General features: G+C 38.1%; 1 protein-coding gene across 1 annotated transcript in view; it reads right to left on the bottom strand.

The window, feature by feature from the left end:
- The window catches only part of adgrv1 (adhesion G protein-coupled receptor V1), a gene marked incomplete at both ends in the record, with an annotated part of 140,450 nt that overhangs the window by 97,159 nt on the left and 22,305 nt on the right, over nt 1-20,986 (bottom strand). The window contains 14 exons of the mRNA XM_080839814.1: nt 3,709-3,889; nt 7,374-7,559; nt 8,627-8,753; nt 9,311-9,343; nt 10,225-10,448; nt 12,088-12,264; nt 13,233-13,556; nt 15,775-16,045; nt 16,151-16,719; nt 17,010-17,123; nt 17,799-17,903; nt 18,471-18,566; nt 19,310-19,459; nt 20,305-20,430. Of these exons, the coding sequence (XP_080695940.1) occupies nt 3,709-3,889; nt 7,374-7,559; nt 8,627-8,753; nt 9,311-9,343; nt 10,225-10,448; nt 12,088-12,264; nt 13,233-13,556; nt 15,775-16,045; nt 16,151-16,719; nt 17,010-17,123; nt 17,799-17,903; nt 18,471-18,566; nt 19,310-19,459; nt 20,305-20,430 (2,683 nt within the window). The remainder of the gene's footprint in view (nt 1-3,708; nt 3,890-7,373; nt 7,560-8,626; nt 8,754-9,310; nt 9,344-10,224; nt 10,449-12,087; nt 12,265-13,232; nt 13,557-15,774; nt 16,046-16,150; nt 16,720-17,009; nt 17,124-17,798; nt 17,904-18,470; nt 18,567-19,309; nt 19,460-20,304; nt 20,431-20,986) is intronic.

Here is a 20,986-nt window from a genome sequence, read left to right as displayed (position 1 = left end):
TACAGGCAGATACTAATCCATCATGCAATACCATCAGGGAGGCGTATGATTGGCACCAAATGTATTCTGCAGCAGGACCATAACCCCAAACATACAGCCAATGTCATTAACAACTATCTTCAGCTTAAAGAAGAACAGAAAGTCCTGCAAGTGATGGTATGACCCCCACAGAGCCCTGATCTCTACATCATCGAGTCTGTCTGGGTTTACATGAAGAGACAGAAGAATTTTAGGAAGCCTACATCCACAGAAGATCTGTGGTTAGTTCTCCAAGATGTTTGGAACAATTTACCAGCCTAGTTCCTTCAAAAACTGTGCGCAAGTGTATCTGGAAGAATTGATGCTATTTTGAAGGCAAAGGGTGGTCACACCAAATATTGATTTAATTTAGAATTTTCTTCTGTTCCTTCACTGCATTTTGTTAATTTATGAAGAATTGATGAAAATAAACTGTTAACACTTCCATTTTTGAAAGCATTCTTAGTTTACAGCATTTTTTCACACCTGCCTAAAACTTTTGCACAGTACTGTATACAAAACTCTGAATATATATACAAAACTCTGAATATATATACAAAAGTCTGAATATATATACAAAAGGCTGAATATATATATATACAAAAGTCTGAATATATATACAAAAGTCTGAATAAATATACAAAAGTCTGAATATATATATACAAAAGTCTGAATATATATATAAAAGTCTGAATATATATACAAAACTCTGAATATATATACAAAAGAAATACAGCCGCAGAAAAATTAAGAGACCACTTCAAAATTATCAGTTTCTCTGGTTTTACTATTTATTTGTATGTGTTAAAGTAAAATGTACATTTTTGTTTTATTCTATAACCTACTGGCAACATTCCTACCAAATTTCAAATAAAAAATATTGTCATTTAGATCATTTATTTGCAGAAAAATGACAATTGGTCAAAATAGCAAATAAGATGCAGTATCTTCAGATCTCGAATAATGCAAAGAAGACAAGCTCGTATTCATTTTTAAACTACACAATACTAATGCTTTAACTTAGGAAGAGTTCAGAAATCAATATTTGGTGGAATAACCTTGATTTAAAATCACAACTTTCATGTGTCTTCGCATGCTCTCCACCAGTCTTTCACATTGCCTTTGGGTGACTTTATGCTACTCCTGGCGCAAGAATTCAAGCAGCTCGGCTTCTTTTCATGGCTTGTGACCATCCATCTTCCTCTTGATCACATTTCAGAGGTTTTTTTTATGGGATTCAGGTCTCGAAATTGGGCTGGCCATGACAGGGTCCTGATCTGGTGGTACTCCATCCACAACTTTACTGGCCTGGCTGTGTGGCATGGAGCATTGCCCTGCTGGAAAAAACACTTCTCAGAGTTGGGGAACATTGTCAGAGCAAAAGGAAGCAAGTTTTTCTTCCGGGACAACGTTGTACTTTGCCTGGCTGAGGTTTGTAAAAGACCATAAGGATTGAAAAAAGCGGACTGGAGGTTCTTCTAAGTTCGTCTTCTCTGATGAGTCCAATTTCACAGTAGGTGCAAGACTCTGTGGCTTGTAGGCCTCTCCAGGTCTCCGTCTAACCATCAGACGACCATGTGTTGGGCAAAGCTGAAAATTGGACTCATCAGAGAAGACAAACTAGAAGACCCTCCAGTCCGCTTTGGGTCAATCCTTATGGTCTTTTACAAACCTCAGCCAGGCAAAGTACAACGTTGTCCGGGAAGAAAAACTTGCTTCCTTTTGCTCTGACAATGTTCCCCAACTCTGAGAAGTGTTTTTTCCAGCAGGGCAATGCTCCATGCCACACAGTCAGGCCAGTAAAGTGTATGAAAATGTACATTTTACTTTAACACATACAAATAAATAGTAAAACCAGAGAAACTGATAATTTTGAAGTGGTCTCTTAATTTTTTCCGCGGCTGTATATATACAAAACGAAGTCTGAATATAAATACAAAACGAAGTCTGAATATATATACAAAACGAAGTCTGAATATATATACAAAACTCTGAAGCTCTCAATCCGTCTGTGTCCGCCATATTGGATTGAGCGCTTCCTATTAAATCAATGGTACCAAAATGTTTGTAAATACGTATTTTCTGCTTCATGAAATACTGTTTTTCTGTTATATTGTAAAATTAAGACATTGATTTCTCACTGGAAATGCAATAATAACACGTTTATTTTACACCGTTTGACTTCACGAAGGATATTTTTAGAGGCAAGTTCCCCATTGACTTGCCTGGGGTCTCGTCAAAACCTTCGTAATTCCTTGTTTTCTGCTTCATGAAATACTGTTTTTCTGTTATATGGCTAAAAATAAACATTGATTTCTCGCTAAAAATGCAATAATAACACGTTCATGTTGCATCGTTTGACTTAACGAAGGACATTTTTACTTTTAAATGACATGCATCGTATCGTTTCGTCAACATGATCAAATAGAGACTTGACATTGGACAAAAAATTGTTACCCAGCAATCCTCATTGCATATACCAATGAAAATAAGACATTTTTCATTGAATTGAATAGTTTTTTAATAGTTTCCATAGTTAATGTAGGATAAGCATATAATTGTGTTATAGATTGCTACTGACTATTTCCCTTCTACAAATTAATACACACCATGACCTAGATAGGTTGGCCATTCCAAGGGTATATATACTGTAGTATAAGGTACTACAATCCGATACAACTAGTCATTGTTCACGGGTGTGTTTCCTCAAAGTTATCTATACTTAGTTACTCGCAGAATAACATTTTGTGAAACACCCGACGAGGCAAAATCCCGGACGATTTGGGAATCCCTGCCGGATGCATTTTTTAGGTCTCAAAAAGAGGACATGTCCTTAAAAGAGCACGTCTGGTCACCCTACCATATAACAGAAAAACAGTATTTCATGAAGCAGAAAACAAGGAATTACAAAGATTTTGACGAGACCCCAGTCAAGTAAATTGGGAACTTGCCTCTAAAAATATCCTTTGTGAAGTCAAACGGTGTAAAATAAACGTGTTATTATTGCATTTCTAGTGAGAAATCAATGTCAAAATTTAACAATATAACAGAAAAACAGTATTTCATGAAGCAGAAAATACGTAATTACAAACATTTTGGTAGCATTGATTTAATAGGAAGCGCTCATTCCAATATGGCGGACAAAGACGGATTGAGCGCTTCAGAGTTCAGAGTTTTGTATATATATTCAGACTTCGTTTTGTATATATATTCAGACTTCCTTTTGTATATATATATTCAGACTTTTGTATATATATTCAGACTTTTGTATATATATTCAGACTTATATATATATATATATATATATTCAAATGTTAATTTCCTGAACGGCATGTCATAATATATATATATATATATATATATATATATATATATATATATATATATGGTTGATCCGTTTCCGGTTTTGCGGCAGACTTTTACAAAATAAAAGCCTTTGGCCAAATAATAAAACCTGCGTTAACACGCGATAAAATAATTGTCGTTGTTAAATGATTGATGAATTAACGCGATAATAACACGTTTACTTGCCCAGCCCTACCTAAAACAAATGTCAATTTCAAATAGAAGCAAATTGTAAAAAATGTCTGTTCATCCAAGGAAAAATTGAGCTGTCTAGCAAACAAAAGAATAATTTGAATGATGTTTTATGAAGCAAAAAAAAGAGTTAATACTCATTGTGTCACTGACCTGAATAAAGATGCATGCCCTTGCTTTCACTGATGATGAATGCCAACCCAGGTTTGCCAAACTCTATGACCCCAAAAGGATCTTCATTTTGACGGACAGTAATGTTGACCATTCTGTTGTTTCCAAGATGACTGGCAGGGGTGCTGTGACTGCTGAGCACCACACAGAACATCTCATCCAACTGTAGACACAGATGGAAGAATATATGGCAATCAAACCCAATGGAGTGTGACATGTTATGAATATAAAAGTCTGAAAATCTGCATAAATATGACATACAATAGGATCTTAATCTAGAAAATAGAAATGTATCAAAAGAAGATGGTATATTATGTAATTCAACACGAAATAACCATACCTATAGATCAAGCACCATCTAATGACTGGTGTGAACCTCTTCAACAACAATGACTTCAAGTAAACTTTTCCAGTAGCTGGTGATCAGTCCCTATACATACATAACTCTATACAGAAGTACTTCAATTCTGTGATTAGCTTAGCTTTTTGTGGGACTCATCCCCTGCCATTACACACATACTACAAACACATAAGGTGGCCTATTAAAGAATGTCTATGAAGCAGGAGGTCTAGGCCACTAACATCACAGAATACAATTGGGAGTAGAGAATGAACAAATCCCTGTACAAAAAATATGATTAACTCTTTTCAGTGGTTTTGTTGTCACTGAACAATGGCAACTTTTAAAAGCCAGATTGGCCACTGGCTTTAATTTGAGAATGGCATGTTAGTAATGCATTTAATATCAGTACAGTTGTTTAATTACTGCTGATATTTACATTTACGGTCTGTAGCCTGGTGGTCTACTGCCACGTAGGCACGCATGCGCATAACACTCCCTATGAGTGGCTTACCTGTCACCACTAGCCCCATGTTACATCGGCCTTGTTCAAGAGGCTTACCGATCGGCGTAGACTACCTCTCTCGATCAGCTCAGACATCGGCGTAAATATAAGCGGCTTTTTTCGTTAGATACATGAGGCAATTATGAGTGGCTTACGAGCTATAAGCAGCCAGGGTTGATCAGAAGTCCACACTAATAAGTTATAGTTTTATGCATCACTTCTGCTACGTTTACGCCTGGCTACTCGAGAGTTTCCGAGCCCCTAAAACTGAGACCTTTGGAAACCATGATGCAGACACCCACATTTGCTTTAAGTGTAGACAATTACTATCACAATACAGTACACTGAAGGCCTGATTTACTAACAGGATTGCGCCCATTTCTGGCGTAAAATAGCGGTTGTAAACATAAAACGGTATTTACTAAGGGGGCGCAGCGCATATTAACGCCTGTGGGTGTGAACAGGGGAGGTTACGTGGACGTGGGTGGTAACGTAGGCGTGAAGCGCACTTTACATGGGAGGAGAGAAGGTAAGTGCGCCTAATGATGTAATGCGTGGTATTTACTAAACTGACTGTCGAGCGCACGTCTCCAATTTGCAGGATAATTCTCCGCCTCATAAAAGCACGTCTTAACCAGGAAGAGCATTTTCATTGAGTCTGAATACGTTGATATGGCAGTAGTAATAAGAGCAAGGCGAAGACATAGACAGAGGCAGCGCACCGAAAGAATTTTTCAACTCGTATAACACTTTTCAATTAAGCGAACCAGAAATCATTAGACATCCAACCCTCCACCCAGCGATCACATTCCATTCCATCAGTTGTTAAAACTAATTTGCAAATATTGGCCTCCGGATAATTTCAACCAGTTTGTGGAAAAGTGAATTCCCCTTTCCACCGTCAACATTAACATTGACTTATAACTCACGTTGCCCCGCAGACACGGGAGAAAGACACTTCACTCTCGTTGCCCGCAGGAGCAAGAGAGAAAGAGAGAGAGAGAGAGGCATTGAACTCGCGCACGCACACACCCACACACACACAGAGCCATGACTATCGCTACTGATAGTATCGGAGAAATAGAACATCATTTATTCAAATGTAATCCACAGTCAAAGCTATAACAATGTTAATTATATAGCTTCCTGTGTATTCTGTTAAAACCCAAATGGTCACAGCTGCTAGATGCCCTGATCACTGTGAGAAGAGATAACACTTCCGGCCAGGAACTCCTCATTTAAATATAGAGTTCCTGGCCCGTCTGTCTCTTAGGCAAATATTAGCATTCTAGTAACCACCCACTCCAACATGTTGTGTAGGTTAAATACAGGAGACTTCTCTTGTGTTAGTTAGTGAAATCAGCCTTGGTGAAACTAAATCTTTAGTGCAGCCTTGTCTTGCTCTCTCTCCTTTGATGATCATCATTGTAAGATTAAAACCTGAATCTTGACATTCCATATTCACTTGACTGAGTCTCCGTTGATTAGGAAGTATTCATATACTTTTACTAGCTACCCATACAATGCCGCGAGTTCGGCTCTGAACGCAATTGTAGACTTTGAAATCGCAAACTCTCCGAACGTAATCGGAACCATTGATTGCACCCACGTCCATATATAATGTAGTGAACCCATGTCCCTTGTAGAAATTATTAATCTCGCCATGTACACATCTCTATTGTTATAATAGACAGTTTATGCATTAATGCCACCAATGGCATATTCTTTATAATCGTGTTCTTTTAAACATCTTGCTGTAGGTGATGGCGGGCAGAACAACAATATAGCAGCGCACACATTGAATCAGGTTCAGTGATTGAGCGAACGTGAACCAATATACTGTATATATATATCTCCACCTCGCTGAACCTTCATTTTCTCTTCCTAAATAAATACCACGGAAAATGCGCAAAAACACCGTGCGTTAATGTGCGACAGCAGTTTAAGCAGCGGTCGCAGTGTTAGTAAATCAGGCCCTATATAGGGCGGAGTAAACACAGATTGCCCAGCGCGATCTGGTTTGATAAATACCAAGTAAAATGCGCAAAAACACAGTGCGTTAATTTGCGAACGCAGATTAAGCAGCGCTCGCATATTAGTAAATCAGGCCCTGAATGTCAACTTGCATAAACAAAGCGTTTATCAGACTAAATCACGAAATATGGAGAACTGGAGCTTTGAGTAAAAAAAAAAAAACATGAAACAGTAGAGACAAAATAAAAATGGCTAAGGCTTATTACCATTCAGTTTTGAAACCTTGGTCCAAAATACTGTGAAAATGTCACCATGGCACTGCACGGGCAAAACATCAGCCAGCAGCCAGGGTATATTACTAGGTCATTGGACAGTGCAGAAATTGAAGAAAGTATCCAAGTTGAGTATGGGGAAGAAAATGAGGGCAATAAAACATTACATTAAATGGGACTAATTTCAAATTCCAGTCATATGAGACTTGGATGCAATGTGTGAGATGCAGCAAATGGCCCATGGTGTTTGTAAGCTACCTCAGTAGAGAGGTAGAAGATAAGTTAGGTAGAGTTAGATTTAGAGTAAGCTACCTCAGTAGACAGGGAGAACAGAAGTTAGCTAGAGTTAGATTTAGAGAAAGCTGCCTGAGTAGAGAGGTAGAAGAGTTATGACTTAAAAAAATTATTTTCACACATTAAATGTAACATGTAACATGCCGATTTTCACACACTTGCCTGTACTTCAAAGTTACACTACTGATTCTCAAAATAGAAGCAGCCAAAAGCAGAGGTAAAAATATTCCCATTCTCTCTGATGTGTCTTATAGGGACGTACCTCAGGCAGGCCATCTGGCTTGGCCACCAATGCCACCACAACTTCTCTCTCCCCTGGTTGAAACTCTAGGATTCCCGTGGCACCGTAGAATTCCTCAGTCCCTCTGGGTTCCAATGTATATCGGATCAATTGTCTTAGCAGTTGACCAAGTGAGCGTACCACACGTAGCTCTACCGCCTCCCCCTCCTAGCAGTGAGAAAATATTATAGTTATATGAATGATATCCAAATAATATAGTTATAGAATGTTAGGAAGCAGCTACTGAGGGATGCACATGCAACTGAAATAGTTCTGAATTTAAGTCTGAAAAGAACACTCCGATGGCTTCCGCTGGAATGTTTTACAGCAATGTCTGATCACTGACCACACAAATATCCAAGGCTTTTTGCAGGGTCGTCTGATAGGTTGGCCACAGATTCTCAGTAGGATTTTGATCAGGGCTTTGAGCAAATCATTCTAAAATATAAATAAAACTGTTTTTGAGCCCCTCTAGTGTGTCTTGGGTAATTGTGCGACTAGTAGGTAATCCCTCTCCCAAGCCTTTGTTTTACAACGGACTGCAACAGGTTTCTTGCGATATTGTGGAGAAAATATATATCCAATCGTTCTTCCTTCAATTCTAAAATGTTCCGTAGTTCCTGCAGACTTGACCTGATCTGCCTTGGGACAAACTTGTTGGACTGACAACAAATGGAGCGCCTGCGATATGCAGAAAAGAGAGTCCACTGATATTTATTTTATTTAGAAATTTGATCTCTGTGTCTATAGGCAATAACTTATAGGCCTAAGATTAAGCCTGCTTGTCCCAGATTCAATAGGCCTATGTTAAACTTAAATTCATGTTTACATATTAAAAATTGAATATGTTCGGACCTCGACTTGGACAGAGTTTTTAAATTTGGCCCTCTGTGTATTTGAGTGTGACACCCCTGCATTATGCCATTTTAGTATGAAATGTACAGTGCATTTGGAAAGTGTTCAGACCTTTCAGAAGTTTTTTCACATTTTGTTGTTTCAGACTCATCTTACAGTAATGAACAATTCACTCATTTCAGGATGTTCCACAATCATTCAAAATAGCAGTGATCAAACCATCTCTAAAAAAATCTAACCTTGATCCTGATAATCTGGCTGACTATTAACAGTCCAAACACTCAGTGCTGTGTACATTCTGTGAAGCTAAATATATCATGTTTCAAATGTATCTGTTCAAGTTTACATTTTTGGCAAAGCACCAGCAAGCTTACACTTACATTGATAGTCCAGGGTCCTCTGGAAAATGCCGAAAACTCAAAGACTCCTCCAGGATCATCGTTCTCCACTATGACAATCTCAAGGGTGGTGAAGCCAGGCTTTAGAATCTGGTTCTGTGTATTTGCACTGTGCAATAAAAGCAAAGACAAACATATTCATAACTATTTGTAAATATGCTCTACCATAAACTGGTATGGTACTACATACTCAGCATAAAAGAAGAGGTCTTCATAATTTAGTCGACAGCATTGTCCTATGATGGACAATTGGACAATCTTGGAGTGCAAGAAGCAATTGCCTCGTCGGCCAATATTACTGACTGACATTGCTTCTGCTTGTGGTTGAATAGTAGGACATTCTCTAGGCTTATATTCAGGTCCAAAGCCTCATGTAAATTAATTGTGTTATGACAGTAAAGGGTGCCCATACGGTTAATGGATTTAGGTTTGCAATAATCAAGAATAGTGAATGGGTGTGATGGATGTCAACATATTTTTATGTAATGGGTGTCGAAATGTTTTTGACTAACAATCAAAAAATGATGAAATTCATTAGAAAGAATTTATACATTAATCGTTAACTGACAATAACTTCCCCGTCAAACCTACCCCAAAGATGCCAACATTTCTACATGGTCTTATTCAGGAACAACAAATACTGGAGTTTCTCCACTCAACACTTACCCAAAGTACACTACAAAACGTGCAGTCACTACCCTGGAAATAGAAGAGAGGGGGGATGATAACGAGTAACATGATCAAAATAAACATAAACAGATCAAAAAATCTTAAAAGAAGAAATAAAATCCACAAAAACATGTACATTTATTTACAATCCACTAATAATACCTCAATCTGCTTAAAAAAAAAAATTATATTATAGCAGATTAAGGTATTATTAGATTGTAAATAAATGTACATGTTTTTTTTTTTATCAAAGTCTGCACGAGCAACACTGCAAAAACTTAAGAGATGTGATCTTTCAGTAAATGCCTTAATTTCATTCTAAAACAACGGCTAAAATGTGACCCAACCATCAGTGACATCACCATAGCCAGCTTTTCTTAAATATCAGCAATTACCTAAACTGTTGCCCCTTATCCCATTTGACCCCAAACACTGGAAGGACCAGAGACTTCAAAGTCTGTATCAACAATTTAATATGGAAATCTCATATATATTCAAATCAATTTAACTTAAGGTCAATTAACTTAAGTTATTTACCTACTTTCCCAAACTACTCATGCTGAATTTCTGACCGCTGTGTAACTTCCCTAGCAGGAGACATTCTAAGTCTTATCTGATGCCTCAGGTCCGGCTGCAAACTCTTGTTTTAGTGGCTGGACACTTTGAAAGCTATTTGCTAGTAGGCCAGTAGTTGTTTTTAAACAATTGTGTTTGTGCAATAGATTAATATTAATGCCATTGATTTTGGTTTAGCCTATAGGTTAACAATAACATGAATATACACCACATGAATATATAGTCTTCAGTAACTAGTAAGCTTACTAAATAAAAAAATAATAATTATAAAATAATTATGGAAGCCATAAGCTAGACGATCAGACATCTCCATCTTATTCAGTAATTATGCATACCTGTCTAGAGTGAGCAGAGCAGTTTCATTGATCTCAGGGATGTTGTCAGCCAGGATGGTGATATTAATCTCTGCATCACTCTCTCCTGCCTGGAACATGACTGAGCCACTGAAGGGTGAAAGGTCATCAGGGGTCACATCTATGGCATTTTCCCCAGTGGGGTGCAGACTCCAGAACACCTCAGCCTGTCCATCTGTTCCATCCCGACGGAGTGAAAGAGTAACCTGGAGGGTAACACAGAATTCACATACTGATGCTCTATAAAGAAATAAATGGGATGAGATATGTAACCAATCTGCTGGTTGTTCTTCACTGGCTCCCTGTAGCTGATACAATTAAACTTCCATTTTTACTGCTCATTTATCACAAAGTTATCCCCAAATATCACAAAAATACATCCAATTGCAAGCTAGCTAGCTTTTAACCCATCAACAGTGCCAACAGTATGGTTGGTTTTGCAAGGAAAGTGTATGGGTTTCAGCTAGCTAGATTGTACAATTATGTAAAGTTTTCACTTAAAACTGGTGAGCCAGCTAGCTAAAAGTCTAATCCCTTGCATTGATAAACAACAGCTCAGTCACACCAATAAAAGCTAGCTGACATGCTGACTGATGTTGGGCCTCATAAACCAATTGACAATATAAAGATCTGGCAACAAACAAATTAGGTACATCCGTGTAGTTGAATTTTATACAATTTAGTTTAACAGTATTTTTTATGTTAGTCCTATTATGTCTATTTCAAACCTTGTCTGGCAAACCAGTTGACACTCTTTCTGAAATCGATAGCTGAAACTGTATTTGAAACCCATTTGACAGTTTTGGTTTTGACTGAAGGTAGATTAACATGTTTAAGAGTTGAAGGACTGAGAAATACTGGAATTTTTCATAGACTAAACTCTATTCAAAAGTAACTAGTACTTAGAAAGTAAAAAAGACTAATGTAGCCGACTAATTTTATTCTACAAAAACAGGATGAGGTTGACAAAGTGTGTCTTAAACTTACCTGGACATCTGACATAAAACAGGCTAACAGAATGAACACTACAAATGCTATGGCCATTAAATGCAGTCTTAAATTATTTTGTGGCACTATTTTGACTATTTGTAGCAGTGCTGATGTTGATAACAGCAATAGTATTATCCTAAATATTAGATAATCTGTAAACAAGCACATTCACACCCTGGATTAGAACTTGCCGCTTTTGCAGGCATAGGAGGCAGGCATGCAAGAGAGGAGGCTAAAACCCTGTGGGCGCCATTGTCTGTCGCTAGCATGTCTCTTAAGGTGTTGGGGAGTGAGGTTTACTCACTGCACAGAACTGTCCCCGCTGGCTACCTGATCTTCCCCATTACAGCAATCTGATTAACCATTCATTTATACTCTCAGCCACTAGTACTCTCACTCTCCCTTTAATGCACGCAGTTATATCCAAGTTGAGTCTATTTCTGCAATTCTAATCAAATACACTTTTCGATTTGGTCCACTGTCCGTTCAAAAACCTTAAGTGTTCATACACAGTCCTGGCGCTGTAAATAGAAAACAAACATGGTGGTTTGGACCAAGCCATAAACAATTCCAGCCAATCGACACGTTTCTTCAGGAGAACCGAAGGGAGGGATGTAATTTGATTGGCTGTTGAGCTCAAATATCAACAATTTTTCCCCAGGATTGCAGACTCCTTCTTTGAGCTAACTGGATAGACACTGTTCAGTCAGATCTGGCTGGGGTGTGCATTGGATCCTTTGGTGTGTTTGTGAGGGCTCAATGCACAGGCCCCTAGCCAGAGACCTTGTCAAGCATTCTTTGATTGTTTGATTAAGCTTGCAAATTCAGACAATAAACTTGTAAAGTATGTTTTACCAAACTGGAATTGGTATCTTCTGGTTCCAGTACCACCACTGTCAGGTTACCGGTAAAGCCAATCTCTCCATTAGCGATTTCTGGAGTGACAGTGAGGCTCATGTTGACAGCCCCTGAGAAACGAGGGCTAATTGATGTCACAGGGGGGGTAATGTTGTCCAGTTTTACACTGATCATCTGAGAATAAAGTAAAAAAAAAAAAAAAAATGACAGGTCAAAGTTTTAGTTTCCAATTAAATTCCTTAAAATCATACGATAAACATCCTAATGATGTATTAATCCAAAAAAACAAATAAACAGATTACTAAGCAATGACATGTCAGTGCCACACTATTGGATCTAGTTGGATTATTTTGCTTAACTCAACCTGAAGGGAAGACATAACAATATAGATTAGGGTCTTACATCTGTAATTCATTTCTCATCAAGAAAAAAGAAATTAGGAAGATCTAAAGTCTGTCTAACAATTGCTTGGATGTAGAAAAATGCAAAAATGCAAATGCTCACTATTGAGTATTAAATCTGCTGAAATATGGCTTTACTTCGTCTATAACTGTTATGGCACCAAGAAGTCAAATTACATCATTCTGTACACACTCAGTATGTGATGCCAAATACTTGTGATACTGCCTATATTTGGATTAATACATCATTAGGATACATTTTGTAAATTAGCAAAGTGTTAAAATACTCTGAATGGTACAACATCATTAAAAGGAGGCTAACAAACTAGAATTTACATGTCATAAAGACAGTTATTTTCATCTTTAGAAAGGTTTAAATCAAAATAGATAAAATCTATCTAAATGTTTACAAAAAGCATCATTAGCAGTGGTGGAATGTAACGAAGTATTTTTTGTAAATTTAAAAGTAAGTTCTTTTTACTTTTTACTTAAGTAGGATAGTTGATGTAGTACTCTAACTTTTACCTTACTTTTATTTTCCTGGGTACTTGTACTTTTACTTAAGTACTAAACTTCAGTACTTCTTCCACCACTGATCATTAGCATTTCTGTCAGACTGGTCAATTCTGACCACAAGTGTAACCATGTTGTGAACACAACATGAGGGTTAAAAGCACTCATTCTTTCCTTGTTCATGCAAATTGGTTAGTCTGTGGTAATGAAACACTCAGTCCATCCTACCTGAATGAGAAAGTGGGCACCATTTTGCAAGAAGGCATCGTTCCGTATAGGTAAAGCTACTTGTGCCAAATGCTGGCCCGGCTCAAAAATCACATTGGTGACACTACTGCCATTTAGCACTCCATCCCCGGGAAAGTCGATGGGCCGAACAGGCTGGTAAAGGACGCTAAGGGCCAGCTGTACTCTCCCCACTGTACCTCCCTCACGCAGGAAACTGAGGGACAAGAAGCGTCCACTAGGATCACTCTGAATCTGCTGGTCTTTATCTGGATGGAAGATAAAGCGACCATATACGTCATCACTGTCCTGCAGATAGAAGATAGTCTGAGAGAGAAGAATAGACAAGTGGCAAGTGCAAGGGAGGAATATGGAAGAAACGTTAGAGAATGAGGACAGTAAGATGAGGAGAAAGAGGAAACAGACAAACAAAGAACAAACAAAGTAAATGTTTAGCTATGTCCTGCTGTGTCTCTAGCACTATGGATTCAAATATGATTGGCCGAATAACACAACTCTTGAACACAAATAAAATGTCAATCAAATGTATCAAATACATTTACAATAGCTGCGATTCCACCACATTCTGGCTGGTGCAAGCTAGGGCTATCTTTGGGCCAACCGAGGCTTGGTGTATACGTCATCCATCCACTCATTTCAATATCGAGTGGTATATCATGCAATAAAGTATGGATGCCACGCATCTAGGACTTAAAGCGGAATAAGTTCAGAAAAGGAATATAATGGCAAATGGCGGTTCGCTGTTTCTTATCTTTTCTCCGTAGAATGTGCAGTAAACCCTCAAATAAAGCATATCCCTCATAAGCTAAACAGACTCATCAGAATCCTCTATTCCTTACAACTGCCATTTACTGGAATAGTTTAACTTTAGTGGAGTTAACACTAGCCTGTTTTTAAAGCACACCATGGCTCGAATAGCTGACCTTAAATCAAGAGAAATGACTGTCACGTAAAATACAACAGAAGCTGAAAAGTAACTTTAACTGACACTGACATTGCTTATGATAGTGATTAGCAATATCCTTTACATAAGATATTGGTATAGACCACTAACATATATGTCCACTAACACCATCCTAACTGCACTAAGCACTGTATATATATATATAATATAATCCATCAAAGAAACAAGCGTCACTATGTCAAAGCGTCATGAAAGAATAAATTTAAAAAAAACATGAAGACAGGCACCACATAAAAATCATATTACAGGACAAACATTACAAACACACAAACACACAAGAAAAGACAGGAACAAGATTTGAAAGAATGCCCAGGAGCAGTAACTGAAGAGATTCTTACTCCTCAACATTGAGGAGGACCTGAGCAGCCTGGGGATGGGGTGAGAGAAAAGGAAGTCTGAAATATCATTTCATTTAAGACTTTAAAAACAAAACAAATAACCCCTTCAAATCTAATGTGTACTTCACCAATTGTAAATGGAGGGCAAGAAGTAAAGGAAATATGAGGATGTGCTTTCTGTTCCCTGTGATAAATGTCACTATTGCAATCTGACCCAGCTGCAGGTGGGTGAAGGATGGTGGGTTTGATTTAATATTTGAACCCACCATCCTTCACCCACCTGCAGCTGTCTTTTCTTAATGTTTGTCCTGTAATATGATTTGTATGTGGTGCCTGTCTTCATGTTTTTTTAAATGTAATCTTTCATGTCGCTTTGACATAGTATGATGGTGTTAGTGGACATATGATGTTGTTAGTGGACATATATGTTAGTGGTCTATACCAATATCTTATGTAAAGGATATTGCTAATCACTATCATAAGCAATGTCAGTATCAGTTAAAGTTACTTTTCAGCTTCTGTTGTATTTTATGTGACAGTCATTTCTCTTGATTTAAGCCCTGCCATTAATGATAGCTGGACTGCAGTGCTCCTTAGACTGTGGTTGGTGTATCACCTTGAGAAAGCAGCTGCCTAGCTATCTGATGTAGCCCCAAGAACTTGTGTCCCTTGGTTAACAAATGAGTGGGATAAAATAGATTTGCATTCATTGCACCACACATCTTTATGCTTTTTCAAGGTCAAGAAATTCAATATTTTGTACACATCCCTTTAGTGGCTCTGATTCATTTAATGCTAGAAAACACATTTCTATGCTCACACAAAAGACCTATATTTATAGCATGGCTATTCACTGTCCAAGAAACAATTCAATTCAATTCAATTCAATTCAATTCAATTCAATTCAATTCAATTCAATTCAATTCAATTCAATTCAATTCAATTCAATTCAATTCAATTCAATTCAATTCAATTCAATTCAATTCAATTCAATTTTATTTGTATAGCGCCATAACAATACAATTGCCTCTCGGCGCTTAACAGAGCCCAGAGCCTGAACCTGAACCCCCTTAGTGCATGCACAACGGCAACAGGGGCAAGGAAAAACTCCCTGTTAGGCAGGAAGAAACCTTAAGCAGAACCACGGCACATAAGGGGGGACCCATCTGCTTGAGGTCAGACACTGATGTTGAAAACTATACTGAGATGACAAAAGACAAACCTCCATAGGTTCATCCACTTCTGCGCCACCCTGTACTGAATCAGGCAGCAGCCGAAGGAAAAAGACCTCAGCTTCCTCTGGGAGGTCATCCTGAGTGATATTGAAGGAAAGGACTGCCGTCATCTGGCCAGCTGCAAATCTCAGAACTCCAAAGGCAGGACTCAGGTCATCTGTTACAGGTGAGTCGTCGCTCACATTTCGGGTTACAGTAAAGTTCACGGAAACATCTCCATGTGTGCCACCATTTCTCACAACCGTAATCTGTTCAAATCTGTGGGGGACAAAGCCATGTAAAAAAAAGTCAAAACATTACGCAGATGCCAAATGTTGATATCAACATTGCATCAGCATAAGTAGTTTTTGTTGGATCACTTACTTCATGGTGAGGTCCTCATTAACAATAATGGGATCAGATGTAGCTATGCTGCTAACTGACAGCACCCCATGGGGCTTATCATTGGGCTCAATGGTGATATGGGCAGAGCTTAGTGCCATCAGCACGGCGTCCCCCTGCAGCGTGTTCTCCAAGAGAATCACCCGGAAAGACTCTGCAATCTCCGGCACGTTGTCATCAATGATCCTGAAATGCAATTGGGCTTTGTGGACTTTCCCAGGGAAAAGCACTACTTGTTCAGACTGGAGGTCCTCAAAATCCACCCCAGCAGTGGCCACACTGGCAGAACTGTTTCCACTGACAACCATATAGGCAATGGAGACCTCATGTTCATCAGAACCAATGAGTTGGTCATCTTCAGTGCGTCCACGGGTGATGGTGAGGTTGATGATACCGGCAGATTCTGGTACAGCCAGGTAAGGCTGAGATATACGGATTGGTGCATCATTACGGAATATAAGGATGTTTACACTGCTGCGGTTGGGGTTTAGGAGTGCACCACCTTTCACTCCTATCAGCTGCACCGCGAACATCTCATCATCTTCTGGGATCTGCCAGAGTTGCATAGAGGATCAATCAGGTCATTGTGTTCCTGCCACTCACTAAATGACACCTTACAAAACACAGTTCTTACCCTTTGGGACTTTCTGTGAACACTCTGTTTATTGATCATTAATTACGTTAATTAATCATTATCATTAATTAATACGTTTTTTTTTATATGTTTTTTTTACCTATTGGATTTAACTTTCAGTGCATATAAAAATCTAATGGGTCGAGAAATAACATGCTTCTCATGAAACTGGTGATATGCAATCCAATTTAAACAAATCTACATTACCTTGTCATCTTGTATTATTATACTGAATACCACTTCAGCCTGTCCAGGAAGGAATGTGATTTCGCCTCTTTCTGGACCCAGGTCCTCAATTACAGGGTTCGAACCGCCAGATATCTGACCAAGCACAAACCATATGAGAACCTTGTACTGTCTATCATAATGGAAATGAAATAAAAGCCAGCATTTCCACATTTCAAACTACAAGTGAACTATAGAAAAGGTGGGAAGTAACGTGCTACTTTTACTCCGTTGAATGCACTTAAATATTTTTTCCCAATATATTTGACTTATATACATCAATACAACATCAATTGATTTGCAATTTCACCTGAATAAAGAAGAGAATGTTTGTATAGACTGTAAGCGTTAACAATCCTTTTTGTGTGTGTGTGTGAGTTACTGTTTACATATTAATTATGACACATTTCAAAGCAATTCCGCTTAAGGCATTCAAATGGCAGCAGCTCCCCAGCTTAAAATTTCTTTTGTATTCTTATTATTTATTTTACTTGGTTTATTCAGAATGATTTACCTGAATGTGCAGATTGTTATTATATTAGACATTTTCAAATTTGATATTTTAAACATAACACATAAAAATATCGTCATGTGAAGTTACTGACTTCTTGAGTTTGCATTTTATAAGATAAATTTGTACTCTTACTCAAGTCATTATTTTGATGCGTACTGTAACTTCCACTTGAGTCATTATTTTAACTTTTGCTTACAGCTTTTGCTTACTCTACCTACCTCTGGAAACAATACATTATTATGTCAAAAATGTCTCACCTCAAAGTTCACAGTAACAGTTCCGTAAGTTCCCTTCTCACGTATCAGATTTAGAAAGACATTCTGGTTGCTACCCTGAGGCTCATTCACAGCCATCAGAGAGGACTGTAGGAGGACAACAGATATTGTGAGCAGTGATCATATCAAACTATAAGAGCAGGAACTGCTTTTGCAGTAGCCACAACATTTTACTGAACACCCTAGACCATTGGTGACCTTTTCTCACAAAAGGTTTTCCCCCTGATTCAGTCACATACTGTATGAATACCCTTACTCCATTTGTTTAACAACACCAACGTTAAAGATGTGCACATTTTAACAACCTGGGCATCACGTTGCAGAATTGTACTGCTCACAAGAAAATAGGGTGGGAGACAGTCAAAACATGCAAAAGCCGACTTAATCAATTGAGCAATATGACACAAGTCACAGTTTTAACAATCATCTATCCAATTATTTCATTTGTTGAGGCCTACTCTATAGTTATAGTTTTGGTATTTATTATAGTTATTGTTAATATTCATAATAATTGTATCAATTGGTATTGATTTTTCATTATATATCTGTTTGTTAATGTGCTAACATGGAATAAGTTGCGACAAAAGCATCTGCTAAATACTATAACCATAGCATCGACATGGCAATGGAATAAGTGTCCATGGCAATACTTACGGAGTTAAAGGAGATGATTCCAAAGGCGTTGTCATTCGATAGAATGGTGATTGTGGCTTGGTTGGGGGTTCCCAGAATAACACCATTAGATGAGCTCTAGAGTCAGAAATATACACATAACTCTCAAAGAAATCCACAAACTGCATTAAGTGTGCACATCAACATAAAATGGTTGTCTTAAATTTTGAAAATGTCCCCCTTTAGGTAACATTTATAGCAGACCATACATGTTTTCAGTTTTCCTTTTCAGACATCAGCCCCAAGTCATGAGAGATCTGAGTCATGAGAGGTACATGCATATAAGTTCAATCAAGAAACTTTCTCTGGCGCTATTAAGAGCCTATCATGTTCTTTATACCTCTAGTGCTTACTTTTTTTAAACGCACCTGCAGCTAGACCCCAAGCAGCGCAGGACAGCGCTATGACCTTTGTCGTTTTCCCACCTCATCCCCTTTCTAGCAGGCTAGGGATGGCTGTCTTGTTTGCACACACTATTCATGTTTCATATTGCTGCGTTCATGCAGCAGCAGCAGCTAGTTACGCAGCAAAACCCACAATGCCAGAAGCAGCTGTATATATATATATATGTATGTCAAAGTCAGTCAGGTATTTTCATATTCCCGCTTCTTCCACATCAAACATGTTAACCACAAAAACAATTGACTTACTTTCAATTATATCACAGACCTTCAAAATATGACCTTGACAAACACAGTAGTTAAAGTGGTGTTTGCTTCATCTGTATCCCCATCTGAATCAGGATACTTGCATCTGGGTGTATTTAGCAAATAAACAGGCAACATTACAGTACATTACTTCAGCAGAAGACTCACAACTACCTGCAGTTTAAGGCTGAAGACAAATGTTTCATCAGCTTCGGGTATGTCATCGTCTCGTATGGCAATGAAGATTGTCTTTCTGGTCTCAGTTGTAAGAAGGAAAGCTGCAGCAGTAGTGGCCTCAAAGTCCTCTGTGTCCTCTCCCTCCAGCTGCAAATATACCATGAGTTAGATCATGCTGTCTGCACTGCATTTGTGACTTTTTCACTTAAAGTGAACCTAGGCTCGTTGAACTAGTTGTGAAAAATAGTATGTTTAGTATTTTTTCCACTTCCATTCAGTTCACCTGCACAAATGTTTAAGGGCATGGATTTCATTATTGATCCAAGGCCATCTGTTTACAATTGTTTTGTTGTTGTTTTGAAGGAAGAAGAGTGTCTAAAAGTTTCATCATTTATAATGTGGGAACACACAACATCTGGATCACAGGAGGGATGTTTTGTGTGAGATGACAGATGTGAGATATGTGAGGCCTGAATCACATTTGCAAAGAGCTGAACATACAAGACCATCTATCATGAACAACTTGTCCTGAATGGCCACCACTTTATTGAAAAAAAATAACTGAACTGGAATACAATTTGGACTGTAAAGCCAGAATAGCAGGACTCAACAAAAAGGGCCATTTTGCACAAGAGGGTTTTCAGGTGATGTTTGTTTTCATGATTACTTGTAAATCACCTCTACATTTGTCCCCCTGTATTATCTGGTCCAAATAATATCATATGGTTTACCACACCTTGCTGAAAAGAGTGTGTGGTTAAACTGACTCCAGTTTATCACCTCAGAGACACTTTTAGAAAAAAAACGTTTTAAAAGGTTAGTGAAGTCAAATAATGTAGGGTAAATTACATAATGTTTACCCAACGTATCAAACTTATAAATGTTGAAGGACAAAGCTAACTACAAAATATTTCACAATTATCATGCAAGCAAATCAAATGAAAAAAGCAGTTGAGAAAATCACTCCATCAGGAGACCAGAGAAGATCTTACCAGAACAAGTGCCGTGACATTCACAGGGTCTCCCACCCTCTCCACTACAAGTCGTACAACAGTTTGACTGGTTTCATTCACTCTGAAGTGTGTCTGGTCCACAAACCTCAGCTCAGCTGACAAAAACTGTGCAGTCGGGAGGAAAAGTACAAGTGCAATCCCAGTTACAGTGAGGGCTGCTGCCATTCCTGTCCAAATGGAACACAAATAAACAAGGTTAGCCAGGGGGATTGATTTCAAATAATTTTCAAATTAGAGTGAAATATACTCACATACTTATATAATCACTTTTTCTTTTCTGATGATAGTTACATTTAGGATGGCTGGCAATGGTGGGCACAATAATTCAGTGTGAGGATAAAAGAAAATTGGAGGAAAAGTGTATGCGCATTTTTCTGAAATGCCAGACTGTTTGAGAAATGCCTGATCTAGTCGCATGGGTATTATCCTCATGTTTTGTTCGTCCTTGTTGTTTCCTCTCACACATGGAAAACATGGACTCGTCATATTTTTTGTCTATTTTATTTCCTTCAGCTGAAAATATATAATGTTTACATGCTTTACAATGCTTAATTCCCCTCTCCTTCTCGTCTTCTTCTCGTCCCTTTCCTTTAGTTTTTACTCGTCATCATTGCATATGCACTGGTCCAAACAGGCAGTTTAGAACTGTTCATTGTTAATG

This window comes from Sprattus sprattus, assembly GCF_963457725.1.
Source record: "Sprattus sprattus genome assembly, chromosome: 5".
Taxonomy (NCBI): domain Eukaryota; kingdom Metazoa; phylum Chordata; class Actinopteri; order Clupeiformes; family Clupeidae; genus Sprattus; species Sprattus sprattus.
The sequence above is the reverse complement of the archived record's forward strand: the minus strand, read 5'-3'. Positions and strand labels throughout refer to the sequence as shown.